General features: G+C 47.9%; 1 protein-coding gene across 1 annotated transcript in view; it reads left to right on the forward strand.

Moving 5' to 3' along the window:
* The first annotated feature begins 2,371 nt into the window (after window positions 1-2,371).
* The window catches only part of LOC134371531 (angiopoietin-4-like), a 54,620-nt gene continuing 37,985 nt past the window's right edge, over window positions 2,372-19,006 (forward strand). Inside the window, exons 1-4 of the mRNA XM_063088382.1 lie at window positions 2,372-2,485; window positions 2,883-2,936; window positions 15,947-16,031; window positions 16,537-16,626. Coding sequence (XP_062944452.1) covers window positions 2,372-2,485; window positions 2,883-2,936; window positions 15,947-16,031; window positions 16,537-16,626 — 343 coding nt within the window. The remainder of the gene's footprint in view (window positions 2,486-2,882; window positions 2,937-15,946; window positions 16,032-16,536; window positions 16,627-19,006) is intronic.

Below are 19,006 nucleotides of genomic sequence, written 5' to 3' on the forward strand. Positions count from 1 at the left end.
GGCTCAAGTGCAGAGACCTTTGGGCAGGACACCTGTCCCCAGGTGCAAGCCGTCCTGCCTCCGAGCTAGAACCACTCTCCTCCCTGCCTCCTCCGACAGTCATGCTACATCCAGAGGCCTGCAGGGGAGAAGCCTGGGCCTTTGCCTGAGTTTGGGAGACCAGGGGCTCCTCATGAGCTTCTTTCAGAGGCTGGAGTCAGAAAGGGGCCACAGACAATCTCCCACCCAGCCCCTTCACTGCATCAGCCTCTCAACCCTGATGAGGCCACCAAGGCCCTGTCATCATCAGCAACACCCACGACCCCACCTGACCCCCACCGGGATGCACCTCTGTCTTCTGAAGGTTTTCTCCTGGATGAGGCTGGGCCAGTGGAATGGGACACCTTTGTCCCCCCTGGCTCTGTCCCGGCCCCTGAGACCCTTTCTCAGCAGATCCCCTGGATAAACCCTGCACAGACTTACTTTGATTTCTCCAAGGGACACAGCACTTTCCCCACTCAAGACCCAAGGAACGAGGCTGCTCATGGTGGGATTTCAGGCAGGATGGGGATAGTGTCCGTGCTGAGGAGCAGCCTCAGCCAGGAAGCTGGAATCACCACACTCACATCTGCCCCGCAGCCCTTCAGTCGGCGGCTGCTGCTGCGCTGTGGCGCCCGTGGGCTCTGCAGCCGCACACACCTGCTCCACACACACCTGCTCCACACACACCTGCTCCAGCTCTGGGACCCAGGCCAGTGGCTCAGCCTTTCAAAGCCTCAGGTATCTTACTAATTGTCAACGCCTCCATTTTTATGTCTATAAAATGGAGAGGATGACACTTCCTTCTCGCTGGGCTGTGGCAACGAGGACATGAGACCATGTATGTAAATTTCTTCACAGAGCCTGGCTCGAAGCAGCTGCCTAATAAACGTTAGTCCCCCAAGTGGTGAACGGAGGGAGGAAGGCAAACCCCCCCATTCATGCCACCCCCTCACCTGTACCCAGGTGAGGAAAAGGCATTTTGCTTTTGCAGCCACAGAATTTATTTTTGCACTGCAGAGCTCATAGGCTGGCTGCGTGCTGGAAAGGAGACAGAGCACAGCTCTGAGCCCTGGGGCCAGAACTCCTCTGGGTGGTTGAAGGCCCAAATCCCTGTCTGCGCGTCAGGTCTCAACAGGACAGGACGGGATTGGGGTCACCCTCAGACACCTGTTCTTAAATATGCATCGGTCCTTCTCACCTTCCGTCCTAAGTAAAAAGATAGAAACTCCATCCTAAGGATGGACTGAGTCCATATCCTGGAAGAGTAACAGTGCATTCAACCGATGGTAGGTCCAGGCTCTGCAATGATGTCCCCTCCACCTCTCAGCCCTGCCATCCACCATGCTGACTTCACTCTCAGCCAGTGTCCCTCATGACAAAATGGCTACAGCAGCTCCAGTCTCATGTCCTCCCAGCTGAGCATTCCTGAGACAGGGAGCTTCCCTGTCCCACTGGTTCCAGCCAAAGAATGATTCTCTCCAGGCAGAAATGGTTTATATCCATCCCTATATTTAATGTGATTCTGATTGGCAAGACCTGCATCACACGATCAGGCCTGGGACCAGGGGTGGGGTCAGTCCCACCGAAGTCATGTCTTCAGGAAGCAGGGATGCTGGGCAGGCAAGAGCAGGTGTTCACTCTTCCTCTTTCCCTGTCTCTAACTCCAGCTCTCTTCTCTCCATCTCTGTCCCCTCTCCCAGCCTCCCTGCCCCCACATCCTGGCCCCATTCTCCAGCTCATCCCCATTTTCTCAGATTGTCAAAGACATAGCTGTGTCCTGCCCACAGATGTCAGACCCTGGTTCTCAGTCCTGGCTCTGCCCCTGGAGCAGAACCCCTGGCCTCTGAGCCTCAGTTTTCCATCTGTGCAAAAAGGATGAAGAACCTGACAACCTCCAGAAGCCCTTCTGACAGTGATGCTCACTCACGATGCTGCAGACAAGATGAGCCAGATGCCCCCGGGCAACACAAGGGCCAGTGGGGACATGGCTGGTATAGCTTTGGACCCAGGCTGTGTCTCCTGGGGACCACAGCTGGCAGGACCTGGCTTCTAGAGTACCCGCACCTGCAGGTTCCTATGCAAAACCCTTGCTGCGTCTCCCTGCATCAGACCAGTGCTCTCCACATCTTAGTGATGAAGAAATTAGGGCTCAGAGAGGGAACGAGTCACATCTAAGGTGGCACAGTCAATCACCACCACCAATGTACTTGTGTCTATGAGCTGCTGCCTCTTCCAGAGCTCTCTGGAGGGATCTTGGCATCTAGCACGGAAATTGACAGAGGCAGAGAGATCTTTCTGGAAAGGACTCCAAGAACAGTCTGTCTTTCCCGCTGGTGCCTGGCAGGTCCCAATGGAGCCAGACAAGCAGAACACTTTGTCCCTGAGATCTCTGCATGCTCCCAGCAAAGGCAATTCCACCCTGAGGAGAGAGTTCACTGTGTACACCCAGACCTCTCAACCATGGGTGAGCTAGAAAGTGGCCCTTTGTCAGAGGAAGGGGATGGCCAGCATCAGGAGACACTCGGGGGCTGGGGGATTTGGCCCCTTTCTTTGAGTTTTCCTTCCCCTCAGTGTCTGTGTGGCCTTCACCTCCCCCAGTTAAAGATGGTTTGGAAAGCTAACAGTGTTGCCTTGGCAACACCAGCATCAGCATCCTCTGATGGAACAGCCCCTCGGAGAGTGGGGTCTGGACCAGGCCATGTCTAGCATAAATGTGTTACTACCTTGAGTCAGGTCAATGTGGAATTGTGCAGCTGAAGTTCTCATGTGGCCTGAGAGCAGGGAGGCCCAATGGCCTTGAGCACCTGTCACATTCCTGACCCACCTCAAGAGAACTCTCCGAGCCTCTTTCCCATCTGCAGAACGGGGAGTCTGGGATCCGGTCCCCAGGCAAGTCACGAGAGTTTGGCCTGATGGTGACATCCAGGCCCGGCACATCCTTCACGTATTCATTCCTCCGTGCACTCATTCACTCACACAGCAACTATGCACTGAGGACCTGCTAGGCCAAGGCCCCGCTGGGTGATGGAGATGGAGCATTTAACGTGACAAATGTCCGCAGTCCTGGGCTCACAGAGCCGAACAGGCTACAGGGAGAGAGTGGCCAAAACCAAATTAGATAGAGTTTAAAAGACCAAATTAACCAATTAAATAACATACTGCAAGTGAAGACAAAAAGCAGCAGTTAGAAATAAGAGAATTACAAAAGGTCCAACTTAGGACGATCAGGGGAGACCCCTCTGAAGAGGTGATATGTAAATAGAGGACCAATCAGGTGAGAGGCAGCCAGGAGAAGAGCTGTGGAAGGATGAGGCCCACTAGAGGGCGCAGCAGGTGGGAAGTACCAGGTGGTCAGGCACGTGCTGACTTGAACCACAAGGAGGCCAGTGCTGCTGCAGCGCAGGGAGCAAGGGGCAAGTGCGGGGAGAAGGTGCCTTCCGGGGACCTGCCTCGGAGATACAGCCCCACTCCGGTGCCCACCACAGAGTGGAACCGGCCACCTCTGCCTGCCTCCCTGTGGAGCTCGACAAACTCCTGCCCCTCTCTAGACCTCAGTTTCCCAATCTACACAATGCAGGAGAGAAATCATTGATCGCCTCAATCTAAAAGTCACTGAGATCCTGTTATTGCATAAATCTGGGTCAAGGACCAGCTCAGCGTGCTTTTTGCCAAGCTCAGTTCTTCTGCAGCTCCTCCTCTGCTCCGTGGTTCTTAGTCTGGGGTTCAGGCCACTTCCACTTGACCTTTATGTTTCTGTGGCACCGAATATGAGGCCCAGCATGCAGTGGCCGCTCTAGGTAACGTGGTTAACCAGTTTGGCCCTCTGGTTTAGCAGTGAGCTGGGTCCAAGTCCAGCTTCTGCCCCTTACAGGATAACAGCAGAGCCTCTATAACCGCTGTGAAGGCTTAGTAAATTGTAAGGCCCCTGGGACAGGACCGGTACACGGTGAGCTCTCTGTGGTGTCATCTCTAACTAGTCTTCTATGCCACGCACCACACAAACAACGTCCCTTAGAATATCCCTGGAAGCCTCATCACGATACTATGGGTAGGTTTTATTATCATCATCCTCTTTTACTGGTGGAGAAACTGAGACCCAGAAAAGTGAAACCACTTGGCTAAAGTCACATGATGAGGGGTTACAGAGGTGGCTTTGGACCCAAATCACCTGCTTCAGAGCATGTTTTATCTTGATCTTAGGTTCCCTCATGCCCAAGGTGAAAGAAAAATAATTAAATACGTATGTACGTTCTGAGTGCAAGCTGGCCAGTGCTTGAAACTCACACATGAAGATAAAGCTCACTGTCCCTGCTGGACCCTGCTGGGGTGAACTTGAGCCTGCGGGCAGGGAACAGGACCTTCCTGCTGGCAGCCACAGTGTCTGCCACCCCTGTCTTTTCTGAGCAGGGCTTACTTTCTTCCTTATCAACCTCCTTGGCCTCCCCACTGTGTCCTGGGCAGGGGAGGAGCAGAGACAGGCCATGATTGTTGATTCTAATCTGGGGGTCAGGGTGGCGGATGGAAGCTGGAAGCCCCTTGTCTGGCTGATGCCCCTTCCCTCAGCCATCCCCTGCCCCTTCACATCACGGTGTCTGGAGGGGTGTCAGGAGCACAGTCACCCAGGCCTGGCTGTGTCCACAGATTACAGGGGACTGGACCGGCCCCTTTCCTCCCTGGGCCTTACTTTCCTCATCTGTGAAATGGAAGAGAGCAGCTCAGCCCTGTTCACCTCACAGAGTTGCCATGAGACTCAAGTAAGATCATCCCTTCCCTTGAGAACCTACTATGTGCCAGGAACTGTGCTAGGCACTGGCGATACAGCCCAGAACAAGACAGACTGACATCTGCTCTAAGGTCTGTGGTGGGTGGGAAGAGACAGAAATTCAGTAGAAATTAACCCAACAGCAAACACTACAATTCACCTGTGCAAGAGACAGGAAACTCTCATGCCGGCAAGTGCAACGTGTTTCTGGCTTGAAGAGGGCCTGAAACAAAAGGGATTGATGTTTGGCTTTTAAAGGCTCAGGACAGGCTCTGAAGAAAAGTTTCTAATTAGTATGGGGGCAGGATGGCCATGGTGGGCAACGCCAGGGTCCAAGATGGGGGGGTTGGTGGGGTGCACTGTGGCCGAGAGGGTCAATCATCTGATTCCCTTCGGGGCCGGACTCCCCCTACTGGCATCCCCACCTCCAGGTCAAGTTGGCTGCAGCTTGGGGTGAGAAGGGCTGAACTCATTCATGTGGGATAGGACAGGTCTGGGAGAGAACGTGCAGCCAGCAGGTGAAGGCTTACGGGTCCCCAGCGTGTTGGGACCAACAGGTCGAAGGGAGACATGACAGCAAGAACCCACAAGCTCCACCCTACGGGCTTTGGAGAGCAGCCTGATGTTGATGGCATCTGAGGACTGAGGTGATTTTATGGGATCTTAGCATATTCCACAAGATATGAGATACTGCTGATTGTAAAGTGCATCCTGACTTCGGGGACACTGAAAAGTGAACACTTGCTGGCATAGAATAGACAAAGTAGGATAAATGAGTTAGCTGGTGTACATGGAATGGTGTGTGGAACAGAGAACACAATAAGTGCCAGTTGTTAGTATATTAAGTGTTATCTGTTAAGTTGTTAAAGTGTGACCACAGAAGGCTGCAGGGGGTGGGCAACGACATTGTAATGACATCTGCAACAGCAACACCAGCTCTCATGAGGGCTCACTGCTGCCAGGCACATGCTAGCACATCACTTTCACACTGTCCTTTACTCTTCCAAACATGGCTGAGAGGTGACAATGATGCCACAGCACTTGCTGGGAGGGTGCACTGTGCCAGCCTCTGTCTTTCTGCTTCCTGTGTGTTAATTTGTGTGCTCCACACAAGACCTCCATGAGGTAGAATCTACAGCATTGGAAGTGGGTTGAGGAATCAACAGAAAAGTTTGTTTCCATCTCAGTTACAGGCCAGGGGAAGACAATCGGGTCTGGGGCCCAGGCTCCTTCCATCTCGTTCCTCTGCCACGTGCAGCCTTAATGGCCAGGTTCAGCTCATGATCCAAGTTGGCTGCTCCAGCTCCAGCCACCACAGCTGCATTTCACACACCAGAGAGGAGAAAAGGGGAAAGAGCAAAGCAAGCCCTGCCCTGTCCCAGAGGTTACGCGAGCCCTGGCTTCTATCTCATTGGCCAGAATTCAATCACAAGGTCACAGCCTCGTGCAAGGAGGTCTTTACTCCCTGTAGACATGAGCCCAGCAAAGATTCATGGGTTCTGTTACTGATGAAGAAAAGGGACAGAGATACTACAAACTAACTTTCTGAGACATCATCTCACAGCAGAGGATGCTGAAGCACAGAGAGGTTAAGGATCTCAGCTAAGGTCACACAGCTGGTCAGCAGTGCAGGTGTGCTGGGAGCACAGGCCAGCTTCGATGCTTTGTTGTCCCTCTGAGCTGGCCAGGGAGCACTTATTATGAATTCCTTCATTTTCCTATCATCCCCCTTTTCAGAGGAGATATTAGAGGCTCAGAGAGGTGACATGGCCTTCCTAGGTTCTCATATTACAGAGGCAGAGGTGGAACTCGAACTCGGGTCTGACTGAAAGCCAGAGCTCAAATCCAAGGCATGTGCCACTGCCCCTCTCCTGTCAACCCACTTGCACCCTACCTGGGCATCCAGGCCTGGCAATTTCTTGCTACTAGCTCTTCCATTCCCACCCCAGCCTGGCACACCCCACACTCCCACCCGGCTTCCGGAGTCCCCCAATACCCCACAGACCTTCCTCCTCCTGAGGCAGGTGGGGGTGAAGGAGCTCTGGGACAGACAGCTGAAGAGCAGCCACCTGCCTGCCAGGTTAGGTCCCAGCCATATAGAAGGATGAGGTGACAGTAGGCCTGTTCATGCCCATTAGGAGTCCACATCTACTTGAGCCACAAGGGAAGAGACTTCCTTCTTCACGTTTCTTCCCTGGTCCGGTCTCCACCTGTGCACTGCCGTCTGCTGCAGGGTGCCGCTGGGCCTGAGAACTCCTCCCACCCCCAGCCTGGCTCAAACAAGACTTTGTCATCAGGGAAGAGGTTCCCAGCCCTGGAACCCCCTTCCCAGCCCTTTCACAACTGGAATTTATTTTCTCTCTCTGTTGCTTGGTTTCATTTCCCCACACTAAATTGTAAACCAACAAGGACAGAATCTCTTCTTGTTTGTTCTTGAATCCACAGGGCTGAGCACAGAGCTGGGCACATGGCGGGGGCTCAGCAGGTGGGTGTTGGATGAATGGGTGGGAGGGCGAATTCTAACAGCTGTGTGTGCCAGCACTCATTGTCATCTCCTCAGCTTTCCCTGCGTCATTTCTACCCCCCACCTCCCGATGGATCACACAATGAAGCCGGTGGTGGTTTTCACTTGCTCATGACAGCAGAGGCTGCAGGTCTCACAGGCATCGTGGTGAGCATCGAGAGTCAACCATCTTATTGACACTAGTTGTTGTCATGGTTTTAATCAGCTTCATCAAGGTATAATTTACATACAATAAAATTTACTCATTTTCAGTTTACGGTTTATGTTTTGACAGATTTATACATCTGTGTAGGCACCATTCCAACCCAGTATAGAATATTTTTGTCACCTCCAAAATGTCCCTTTGAGTCCCCTTCCAGTCAGTCCCTACCCAGCAATCCCCAACCACTGATGTGCTTTCTGTCACTGTAGATTAGATATGCCTCTTCTAGAGTTTCATAAAAATCGTATCACTCAGGATGAGTCTTTTGTGACTTGGTTTCTTTTACTTAAGATAATGCTTGTGAGATTCATTATGTTCTTGTGTGGTTCCAAAGTTTATTCCTTTTCATTGCTGAGTAGTATTCCATTGTGTGATCTGGGTGACTGTGAATAATGCTGTTCTCAGGAACACTTGCATATACTCATATATGTGTGCACGCATGTTCTTTTATTTTGGATAAATACCTAGGAGGAGTAGGATGATACTGTGATTTATAATTAGAAATGTATATTTGGTCTTTGTCCCCTCCCTGGTTCCTGGCACACAGCTCCTAATACTCTTGGAACTCCAAAGTGATAACTTTTTGTACCCTAATGAGATGACTGGTGGCTCGGGGCTCCTGGACAGCCTCAGGATGGGGGCTGGTTCCCATGGGAACCAATCATGTGAGTGGAAGGGGAGAGGGGCTGGAGGCTGAGTTCATCACCAATGGCCAATCTTGTAATCAATTACACCTACATAATGAAGCTTCCATAGAAACCCAAAGGACTGGGTTCAGAAAGCTTCCAGATAGCTGAACACGTGGAGGTTCCTGGAGGATGGCACCCCCAGAGAGGGCATGGAAGCTGTGAGCCCCTTCCCCCATACCTTTCTCTGTGCATCTCTTCCATCTGGCTGTTCATCTGTATCCTTTGTAATATTCTTTATAATAAACCAGTAAATGTGTTTTTCTGAGTTTTTTGAGCTGTTCTTGCAAACTGATCAAATCCAAGGAGGTGGTCAGTGGGAACCTGATTTATAGCCAATTGGTCAGAAGCACAGGTAAAACAACCTGGGGCTTGCAATTGGCATCTGAAGTGGGGGGTGGGGGGGTGTCTTTGGGGACTGAGACCTTAACCTGTGGAATCTGATGCTACCTCCAGGTAGATAGTGTCGGAATTGAGTTAAATTATAGGACATCCAGCTGGTGTCCACTGGAGAATTTCTTGGTGAGTGGGGAGAAATAACCCATATATCTGATGTCAGAAGTGTTGAGCTGAGTGACTGTGTGAGAGTAGAGAAGGAAAAACTCTTTAGTTTTTCCTGTCTCTGTTAAGAATAATTGCTAAATCGTATAGCAAATTTATGTTAAACTTTATTAGAAACTGCCAAACTGTTTTCCAGAGTGACTGCACCGTTTTGCATTTCCACCAGCACTGTCTGAGGGTCCTGGGTGCTCACATGGTCACACGTATTGCCAGTCTTTTCGATTACACTCATTTTGGTGAGTACATAGTGACATGTCATTGTGGTTTTAATTTGCATTTCCCTAATGACTAATGATGTTGAATACCTTTTCGTGTGCTTATGTGCCATTCATGTCCCTTCTTTTTTTATTATTTATTTCATATTTTAAACCTTTTACTATGAAAAATTTAATACATATACTAAATATCTGGCTGTAGCAATCAACAACTCATGGCCAATCATATCATATTTGTACCCCCCACCTACTTTCTGCCTTCCCTGGATTATTTTGAGTAAATACCAGTATCATAGCATTCATCTGTATATATTTCAGTATGTGTCTCTAAAAGGCAAGAACTCTCTTATAAAATACATAACTGCATACATAATCACATTTTTAAAATCAATAATAATTCCTTAATATAATCAAACATTACACATATGTACATTTCTCCAATTCTTTCCTCCTTCCTCTTTTTTTCTTACAATTGATTTGTTTACATTAGGACCCAAACAAGTTCTGCTTGTTGCATTGGTTGCTATGTCAGCTATCTCTTAAGTTTCTTTTAATCTATAGGTTCCCCCTTCATCTAATTTTTCCCCCTTTACCCCATAAAGTTCCCCAAGGTCTGGATTTGCTGACTCCCTCCCAGTACTGTCATTTAACTTGGTCACACACACACACAACCCGTATTTCCTCGTGATTGGTTGCTGGATCCCGAGGCTTGGTCTCAGTCAGGTTAGATTTGGCCTCATAGGTATATGTTCTACTGCGGGAGGCCCATTATGTCTGATGGTCTCTCCGTGATGTGAGCAGACACTGATGATCATTTGCTACATCCATTCTTTCAATAGGGGTGTGAAAAATACTATATTCTAATTATTTTATTCTCTCTTTATTTGCTAGCTGGGACACTTCAATAGACAGAAATGTTCCCTCCTGAGCTACTTATGGTTACCCTGAGGAACAATTCACATAGGAAAGACAGGATGAATGCTTGTCTCTTCCCTTTTACTTACTAGTTGTAGAAAGATGAATTGTTTCCCTGTCACTTCCCAAAGAGAATGAGAGATTTTTACTTTTCTTTCACTGTCATTGTCATTAGGATTTTTTGTGGTGGTAAGATTTAGTTTCTTTCTCTTTCTAGCTTGTGTTTTTGTTCTACCAGTGGGTTTTCTTCTTCCTTGTGTATTTGTCATAGGGATTATTGTTTTTTCGATTCCAGATGCAGAACTCCCTTGAGGAATTCTTACAGGTTTGTTTGGTGGTAAACTCCCACAGTTTTTGTTTGTCTGGAAAATACACTATTTCTCCCTCATTTCTGAAGGATAGTCTTGCTGGGTATAGTATTCTTGGCTGGCAGTTTTTTTCTTTTAGTATTTTGAATATATCATCGCATTTTCTTCTAGCCTGTAGAGTTTCTGTTGAGGAGTCTGCTGTTAGTCTGATAGGGGCTCCCTTAGAGGTGACTTGACACTTTTCTCTTGCTTCTTTTAAGATTCCCTCTTTGTCTTTGAGATTTGCCAGTTTGACTATAATGTGTCTCGGAGAGGACCTTTTTGGGTTGAATATGTTTGGGGATCTTTGAGCATCCTGGATCAGAATGCCCATGTCTCTACTCATACCTGGGAAGTTTTCTGTTACTATTTCATTAAATAAGTTTTCCATGCCTTTCCCTTTTTTCTCCCCTTCTGGAATACCCATGATTCAAGTCCTTGAGTGCTTAAGATTCTCTGCCAGCTCTCTTAGATTTTCTTTGTTTCCTAAAATTCCTTTTTCCTTTTTTTTTTTTTTTTTTTTTTTTGTCCACCTGGGTTATTTTGAAAAGACTACCTTCAAGATCAGAAATTCTTTCTTCTGCTTGCTCTAGCCTGTTGCTTAAGCTCTTGGTTGTGTTTTATTTCACTAAGTGAATCTTTCAGTTCCACAGGTTCTGCTACATTCTTTTTTTTTCTGATTTATTTTATTTTCATTTTTATTTTTTTGTGTGTATGATTGTATTCTTTGTTTTTTTGAAATTTATTTATTTATTAGTTTTTTCCTCTTACATTCTAAGATGTTGCAGAGCAGTGGGAAGGGGAAGTTGAGGGGGAAGGGAAACAAAGGTGAGGATAGGGAAACAGAGGTGGGGGTGGGGTGGTGAGGATGACCCATGACTTGTTCTGTTGTGGAGGTAGGGGGCATGCCTAAGGCCCACGGGACCCCCACTCTGGCTCAGGATCACATGGGGTTTCTGGAGGCAGCACAGTTGTTGCTTGCCTGGATGTTAACATCAGGGGGCATCTCTAAGGCCCTCGGCACTCCCACTCCAGCTCAGGGGGCCTGAGGGGCTTCTGGCAGTGGGTTGGTAGTCGCAGGGCTGGATGCGGACATCAGGGGTCAGGTGTGTCTGAGGCCCTTGGAGCCCCATCTGGGCTCAGAGGCCCAGGGGGCTTCTGAAACATTCTCTTTTAAGGTATTAATCTCTTTGTAAATTTTTTCCTTCATATCCTAGATTTTTTTTTTCATTTCCTTATGTTCTATAACTGAGTTTTCTTGTATCTCAGTGAGTTTCCTTAAGATTGTTGCTCAGAATTCCTTTTCTGTTATTTCAAGGGTTTCCTGCTCTATAGGTTCTGGTATTTTAGAATTATTATATTGTTTTGGTGGTATCATATTTTCTTGGGGTTTTGTACTTCTAATACCTCTGCATTGTTGTCTGGTCATCTGGTAGAGCAGTTGCTTCTTCTATTACTCTGGAGTAGACTTTGAGGAGAGAGCCATCCTCTTCTTTTTTCAGTCTCCACTTGTGACTCTCTTTGTGTCAATGCAGTTGAGTTTCTGGTAGGCCACCTCCATTGTGGCTATGGCTACTGCTGTGGTAGTGAGCTGCTTTTGTGGCAGCCATGGCTATGGCAGTGGCTATGGCAGGTCACTGATGGAGTTTGGATGTGTCGTCCCCTCCAGAACTCATGTGGAAATTTGATCCCCAATGTGGCAGTGTTGGAAACTGACTGAGTCATGGAGGTGGATCCCTCATGAATGGAATAGTGCTTTCCCTGGGGGCGGAGGGCCTGAGTGAGTTTTCGCTCTATTAGTTCCCGTAAGAGCTGGTTGTTTAAAAAGACCCTAGCACTTTTTCTCTCTTTCTCTTGCTTCCTCTTGCCATGTGATCTGCTTGTACCCACCAGCTGCCTGCTGCTTTCTGCCATAAGTAGAAGCAGCCTGAGGCCCATGCCAGATGCAGCTGTCTCAGAATCATAAGCCAAATAAACCTCTGTTCTTTACAAATTACTCAGTTTCAGGTATTTCTGTTATAGCAACACAAAATGGACTAAAACAGTCACCCACATAGAAGTGGTTGTTTTGGCATGCTCCTTGCCTGCTTCCAGGTAGGGGGTGCAGCTCTTGGTTCCATGGCAAATTTCTTTTGTTGAGAGTTTGTTCAACCTTTTTGCCCAAATTTTTATTGAGTTGTTTTCTTATTGCTGTGTTTTGAGATTTCTTTACATATTCTGAATATAAATCCTTTATCAGAAATATGTTCTACAAATATTTTCTCCTAGTCTGTGGCCTGATTTTTCATTATCTTAATATTATCTTTTTTTTTTTTTTTTTTTTATGTGACCAGTAAGGGGAACGCAACCCTTGGCTTGGTGTCGCCTGCACCGCACTCAGCCAGTGAGCACACCGGCCATCCCTACATAGGATCCAAACCCACGGCGGGAGTGCCACTGTGCTCCCAGTTCCACACTCTCCCAAGTGAGCCACGGGTCTGGCCCATCTTAATATTATCTTAAGAAGAATAGAAATGATTCATTTTGATGGAATTCAATTCATCAATCTTTTCTCTTATGAGTCATGTGTCCTATCTAAGAACTCTTGGCTTAAGTTGTTTTTATTATTTAATGATAGTTCACGGATCTCTTTCCCCTACTATCTCACATATTCATTCTTTGGTATTCCAGCCCATGGATTACACCACAATTAAATGTGCTTATAGAAGAATATTCTGCTGAGGAAAGTAGATCATAATATAACGTTAGGTAGGAAAAGCAGGCTATAAAATTACATGCATCATTTCACAGCTATCAGATGGGTACAGAGATAAAGCCTGACAATACCAAGGTATGGCAGGGGTGTGGAGTAATGGAAACCCTCATGCCCTACTGGTGGGAAGTAACTCAGTGCAGCCACTTGGAAGCACAATTTGCCATGTGCTCAGGCTGGCAATACAGATACATGTCCCAGGAGGAGCACCCTAGGAAACTATTGCTCAGTGACACATGGCATCCCACACAAGGTAATAACCACAGCATTATTAGGAATAACAAAATAATTGAATTGAACTGAATATCCCTCTGCCCAAGGCTAGATAAATAAAGAGTGATATAATTACATGATACAATGCTACATGGCAGTGAAAAGAAAATGACCTTAATCACAAGATGTACATGTGTAATTTAGATAGATCTGGAAAACGTAGTGTGTAAACAGGACATTGCCTCAAGCATAATAGCATACATTTAGGTTTTGAGAACACAAAAATAGTATACATTGTTTACGTACCTATCAGTATATTTACCTGTGGGCATGAAGGGAGAGAAAATGAGAGTGGGGCAGAGTGATGAGTGATACTGACACTACCTGTAGTATTTCATTTCTTTAAAATTCTAGGATGAGGGCTGGCCAGTTAGTTCAGATGGTTAAAGTGTGGCATTATAACACCAGGTCTAGGGTTCGAATCCTCATACGGGACAGCTGCAAAAAAAAAAAAAAAAAATGAACTTTGTTAAAAAAATTAAACAGAAAATAAAATAAAAATCTTGGACAAATATGCAAAATGTTGACATGCCCATTTGACATGATGGATCTAAGGGAGTGTATTATGTTATCCTGATGAGTAAAGTAAAATTTAAAATAGTTTAAATTAGGGAACATTGCTTTTTTTTTCTGGCTAGTAAACCCACCAAAAAAAAGAAAAAATGCGTCTATATGTGCAGTAAAATGACTGGGGGAAAAAACCCTGCAAAATGTAAGCTGTGGTTTTTGCCTCTAGCTGGTGAGAATACCAGCAACATTTATTTCTCCCTTTTGCCAATACATACTTTCTAACTTTTCTCTGAGGGACGCGCTGTGCTTGTTTAATAAAAACAAACAAAATACACAGAGGCCTGTTGGTTCTCTGGGTCACAGTCTCTGCAGGGCCCCAGGTTCCAAACGAGATCTGCACTCTGAGCTGGCCAGTTCATCCTTAAAGTCCTGGAGTGAGTGCCAGATGCGGTGCAGAGGCAGCTGAGCTCCCCAGGCCTGAGAAAAGATGGGTGAGGCTGATAAACCAGGCTGGGTATAGCCAAGAGGGTGGGCATACCCCACCCTGGTCCCCTCAGCCTCTGTGGTGGCAGAGTCAGGACACTCCCATTGTTCAGAGGGTAAACTAGGACCAGTGAGGATACCTCAGGTAGAGACAGCATTGTCCAAAGCCTGTCTGGCTAAGACTGGGTACTGACATGCTGGGTGACTTGGGACAAATCCCAGTGCATTTCTGGGCCAATTTCTCTGGCAGCCCCATATGGAAATAATCCTCCTTCCTGCTGTACCTTTATCTATCACAGGATCTGAATGACATTTTCATGCAAAGAAAGGCTGGGTCTTTCTAGTAATAGCAAAGATAATAATAACAGCTACCACCTATTGAGCACTTATGTGCTAAACACTTACCTGGCATCTTCTCATCTTGCCCTCCTTTGGCTGATTGCATTTTCCAAAAATGGCCACAAGGACATGCCCCATCCCACATGCTCTTCTGGAATCTTACCACTCCCCATTGCATTAGTCCATTGCTTATAACAGAGTGCCTGAAACTGGGTAATTTATAAGAAAACAAAATTTCATTTCTTACAGTTCAGAGACTGGGAAGTCCAAAGTCCAGGGAGCATATCTGGTGTGGACCTTGTTCTCGGTGACGCTACACAGTGATGCAGGGTGTCACATGGCGAGGATGGGCTGAGCATGAGAGAGCTAACCTGCTCACTCGCTCTCCTTAACAAGCCATCAGAACCATCCCCATTACTCCACAAATGGACCAGTTCATTCACAAGGGGACAGTCCTCTCAATCTAATCACCTCTTAAAAAGCCCCACCTTTCAATTACCATAACAGGATTTCCCACCCTCTTAACACTGCTACAATGGGGGTTAAGTTTCCAATATATGAACTTTGGGGAAACACTTCTAACTCATAGCACCCATCAAGTGGTAAAGTCTCTTCCCCCTCCCCTTGAACTTGAGTGGGATTTTGTGACTGCCTCTATGAATAGAATGCAGGGGGTGTGATGTTGCATTATTCCTGAGGATAGGCCATAAAGGTCATATGCCTTCTGTCCAACTCTCTCTCCTGAGATGTTCAGTTTTGAAGCCAGCTGTCATGCCATGAGGAACCCTGACTACATGAAGAGCCCATATGTGGTTGTCCTGCAGATAGCCCCCACTGAGGTCTCAGATTCATGAGTAGATGAGCTTTCAGATGACACCAGACCCAGCCTCAAGCTGTTCCTGCTGAGCTGTTCCCCATGGACCTGGCTAAAATTGTAGATTTGTCTTTAAAATGATGATGCCATTTTCTTCACCCACTTAATGTTGGGCTACGTTGTTTCATAGCACTGATAACTGGAAGACACCCGCCAACCACCACCACCTTGCCAATGAGAGATTGTTCTCTCCATTTTATAGATGAGGAAACTGAGTCTCATCTACTAAGGGGAATCAACATTCAGTGCCACGAATATGAGGCTCTTAATCGCTGGGCCAACATCACAGGGTGACCCCAAAACCCAGATTCAGGATGCCTCTGATCCATCAGTTCTTTTATGGCTGTGGGCTTGGGTGGTTGAAAGGGTAGTGGGGGAAACAGCTGACAAACAGACTGCTGTCTTGGGTGAAAAGACTCGCAGGGACATCATGCTGCTTGCTCCACAAGATTCACCCCCTAACTTCCTGGGCACACTGACAGGTCATCCCCCAGGGCTGTCAGCAGCGACAGAGCTTCCCGCCAGGACCTCACCAGGCTGCCATCAGTGGCTCTGGGAGATGCCCAGGTAAGGCCCTCAGGGATGTGGACAGCACAGTGTGGGAGGCCTGGGTCTTGCTAGAAGCTGCCCTGCTGCCACCCTCAACTATCACCCTGCGTACTGAAATGCATGAAACTGCAAAGGGAAGGGCAGAGGGAAGCGTTGGGTTGTGGGGATGACAGCCAGGAGTGGGAGACTCACACTGGTGACAACCCTCGTCTTTTGGGTTCTGATACCTAAGGAGCCCAAATGGGGAAGTGGCCCTCCAGGAATGACCCCGTTTTCTCAGCCATCACTCCCAGGAGCAGGTTCTAGTGTGCGACTCTGGGCAAGTGGCCTCCCTCTCTAAGTATCAGTTTCCTAATGAGCTAAGCATGAGGTAAGGACCCATGGCGTCTCAGGTTACTCTGAGGCTCAACTGGCTCAGAGAATAAGTAGATCCACCTGGTAAGTGACCAGGAGGGAGGCAGTGGGCAGTGGATAGGTACTTTGTGCCACCAGCACCTATCCCTTTCTGGTCCCCCTGTCCCAGGTTTCTTTGAGAACCACCCTCCCCCACACCTAGTCCCTTTGGTTCCCATGAGGCTGACCCCACTACAGGGCCCCAGCCTGACCATCCAGAGTACCCCATCCCTATGGCCATACTAATTGGCTCAGAAATGGCCATAGTGACTTAAATCAGAACTCTTCCCAGAGCTGTCAGTAAAGAGGTTGTAGATTGGAGCTGCTGCCACCAGCGGCAGTGGTAATGGTGGTGGGAACTGTCAGAGAATGAAGCCAATAGAGGTAGAGAAGGGTTCAGAGCAGGAGAAAATGCTCCTCATATCACTCAAGCACCTGGATCTAATGATGCGTGAAGCTACATACCCCTAAACTCTGCACTCAGTTCCCTTTTTGGCCAAGCTATTTGAGCAAGAGCCAAATTCTAAAGATAAATATAAGTATATTCTTCATGTTCTGACTCCCTGGCAGCATCAGGCTGGCAAAGGACATGGTTTGCTTTCGTTTGTGGAGGAAAGACACTGACAACCCAAACAGAAACTTCCTGCTGCCCCTGCCCTGGAGAGGAAAGGGTGACTTCTTCAGTCTCTGCTTTGGGACTGCAGCTCCAGCCCCCACCTGATGGTGAAGACCAGTCATCCAACAAACACTCCTGAGAACACCCCTAAGACAGGCAACAGACACAGAAGTGGAAAGTTGCCCACTGCCCTGGAAGGGTGGTCAGTCCATGGGGGGATAACAGCCCACCAGCGAGCCTTAATAATATTACAGGGTAAGTGCTTTGGTGGGGGACGCATAGGGCGAGGACGTTGGGCTCACAGAGGAAGGGGGCCTACTCCCACTGAAGGAGGAGGGTCAGGTGAGAGAAGGCTTCCCAGAGGAGGTGATGCCTGAGATAAGACACAAAAGGCAGGCAGAAGGAAGCAGGTGACTACATATCAAAGGGAGTTTTCAAGCAGCAGCTATGGCAAGGGCACAGGTACTGAGGCTCAGCAGGCAGAGAGCACGTGTGAGAGTAGAACCAGTTCCCCATCAGCAGCTGCAAAGTTCCAGGGAGAGTGACGTGGCTGGAGGCCAGATCCTGCAGGGATTCACAAAGCACGTAAAGAGTTTGGAGTTTGAAACTGAAATGTCTTAAGCAAAGTATTGGAAGCTGGGTCTGTGTCTTAGAAACATCACTTTGGCTATGGCATCAAAGATGGATTAACAAGAGTTCAGTTCTGAGGCTGTTGCTCTCCCCTGGGTAGGAGATGAAGCACCGTGGCCTAAGGGAATGACAGTGGCTTTTTGATCCCACTTCTGGAGGCTGGGAAGTCCAAGATCAAGGAAGGTGCCAACAGATTTGGTGTCTGGTAAGGGCCTAAGCTCTGCTTCATAGGTGGGACTTTCTTGCTGTGTCCTCACATGGCAGAAGGAAAGGGCAGCTCTCTGGGGCCTCTTTTATAGGGGAATTACAGATGCTCCTCAACTTATAATGGCATTGCATCCACGTAAACCCAACGGATGTCGAAAACATTGGAAGTCAAGATGCATTTCTAACACCTAACCTACCCAACATCCTAGCTTAGCCCAGCCTACCTTAACCTTGCTCAGAATACTTCCATTAGCCTACAGTTGGGCAACACTGTCTAACACAAAGCCTATTTTATGATAAAGTATTGAACATCTTATGTAAGCTATTGAATACTGCACTGAAAGTAAAAACAGGATGGTCGTATGGGTATTTAAAATACGGTTTCTACTGAATGCATATTGCTTTTGTACCATTGTGAAGTTGAAAAATCATGAATCGAACCACTGTTAAGTCAAGGACCATCTGTAGTCCCATTCACGAAGGTAAAGTCCTCATGACCTAATCACTCCCCAAAAGCCCCACCTTCTGATACCGTCACCTGCTGCTTAAGCTTCAACATGTGAATGGAGTAGTGGGGACACAACATTCAGACCATAGCAAGGGGTAATGATGACAGCTGTCATTCATTGGGCCCTGAGTGGCCATGGAAGAAGCCTGGCTGCCTGAAGCCACCATCCTGGAGACACCACTGAAGAGACCATGGGGGCACATCCAGGTGCTGACAGATGAGGGAAGAAGACTTCGCGATGACCCCAGCTCGGCACTGTCTCACTGCAACCTCGTGACAAACTTGAGCAGAACTGCCGAGCTGAGCTGCTCCTGAATTCCTGAGCCACAGAAACCCTCAGAGATAAGACATGATTGTTTTTGTTTTCAGCCACTAAGCACTGGGGTAATTTGGCAGCCATAGTAACTGGAACTCTAATGAAAGGTGGGGACAGGGTGGTGGACAACAGTGCTCTGCACACACAGAGCAGCAGCATGTGCAAAGGCCCTGGGGTGAGAAGGAGGGGCCGAAATGGAGGTGCAGAAGTTGGCAGGACTGTCCGAGGTTTCCAGCCCTGGATAGGGCACGGGCTGGTGGGGAACACCAGCATGTCTACCGGTCACAGAACTCGTCTTCTGATCCTTCCTACATTCCTCCTGA

This window comes from Cynocephalus volans, chromosome 1, assembly GCF_027409185.1.
Source record: "Cynocephalus volans isolate mCynVol1 chromosome 1, mCynVol1.pri, whole genome shotgun sequence".
NCBI lineage: Eukaryota > Metazoa > Chordata > Mammalia > Dermoptera > Cynocephalidae > Cynocephalus > Cynocephalus volans.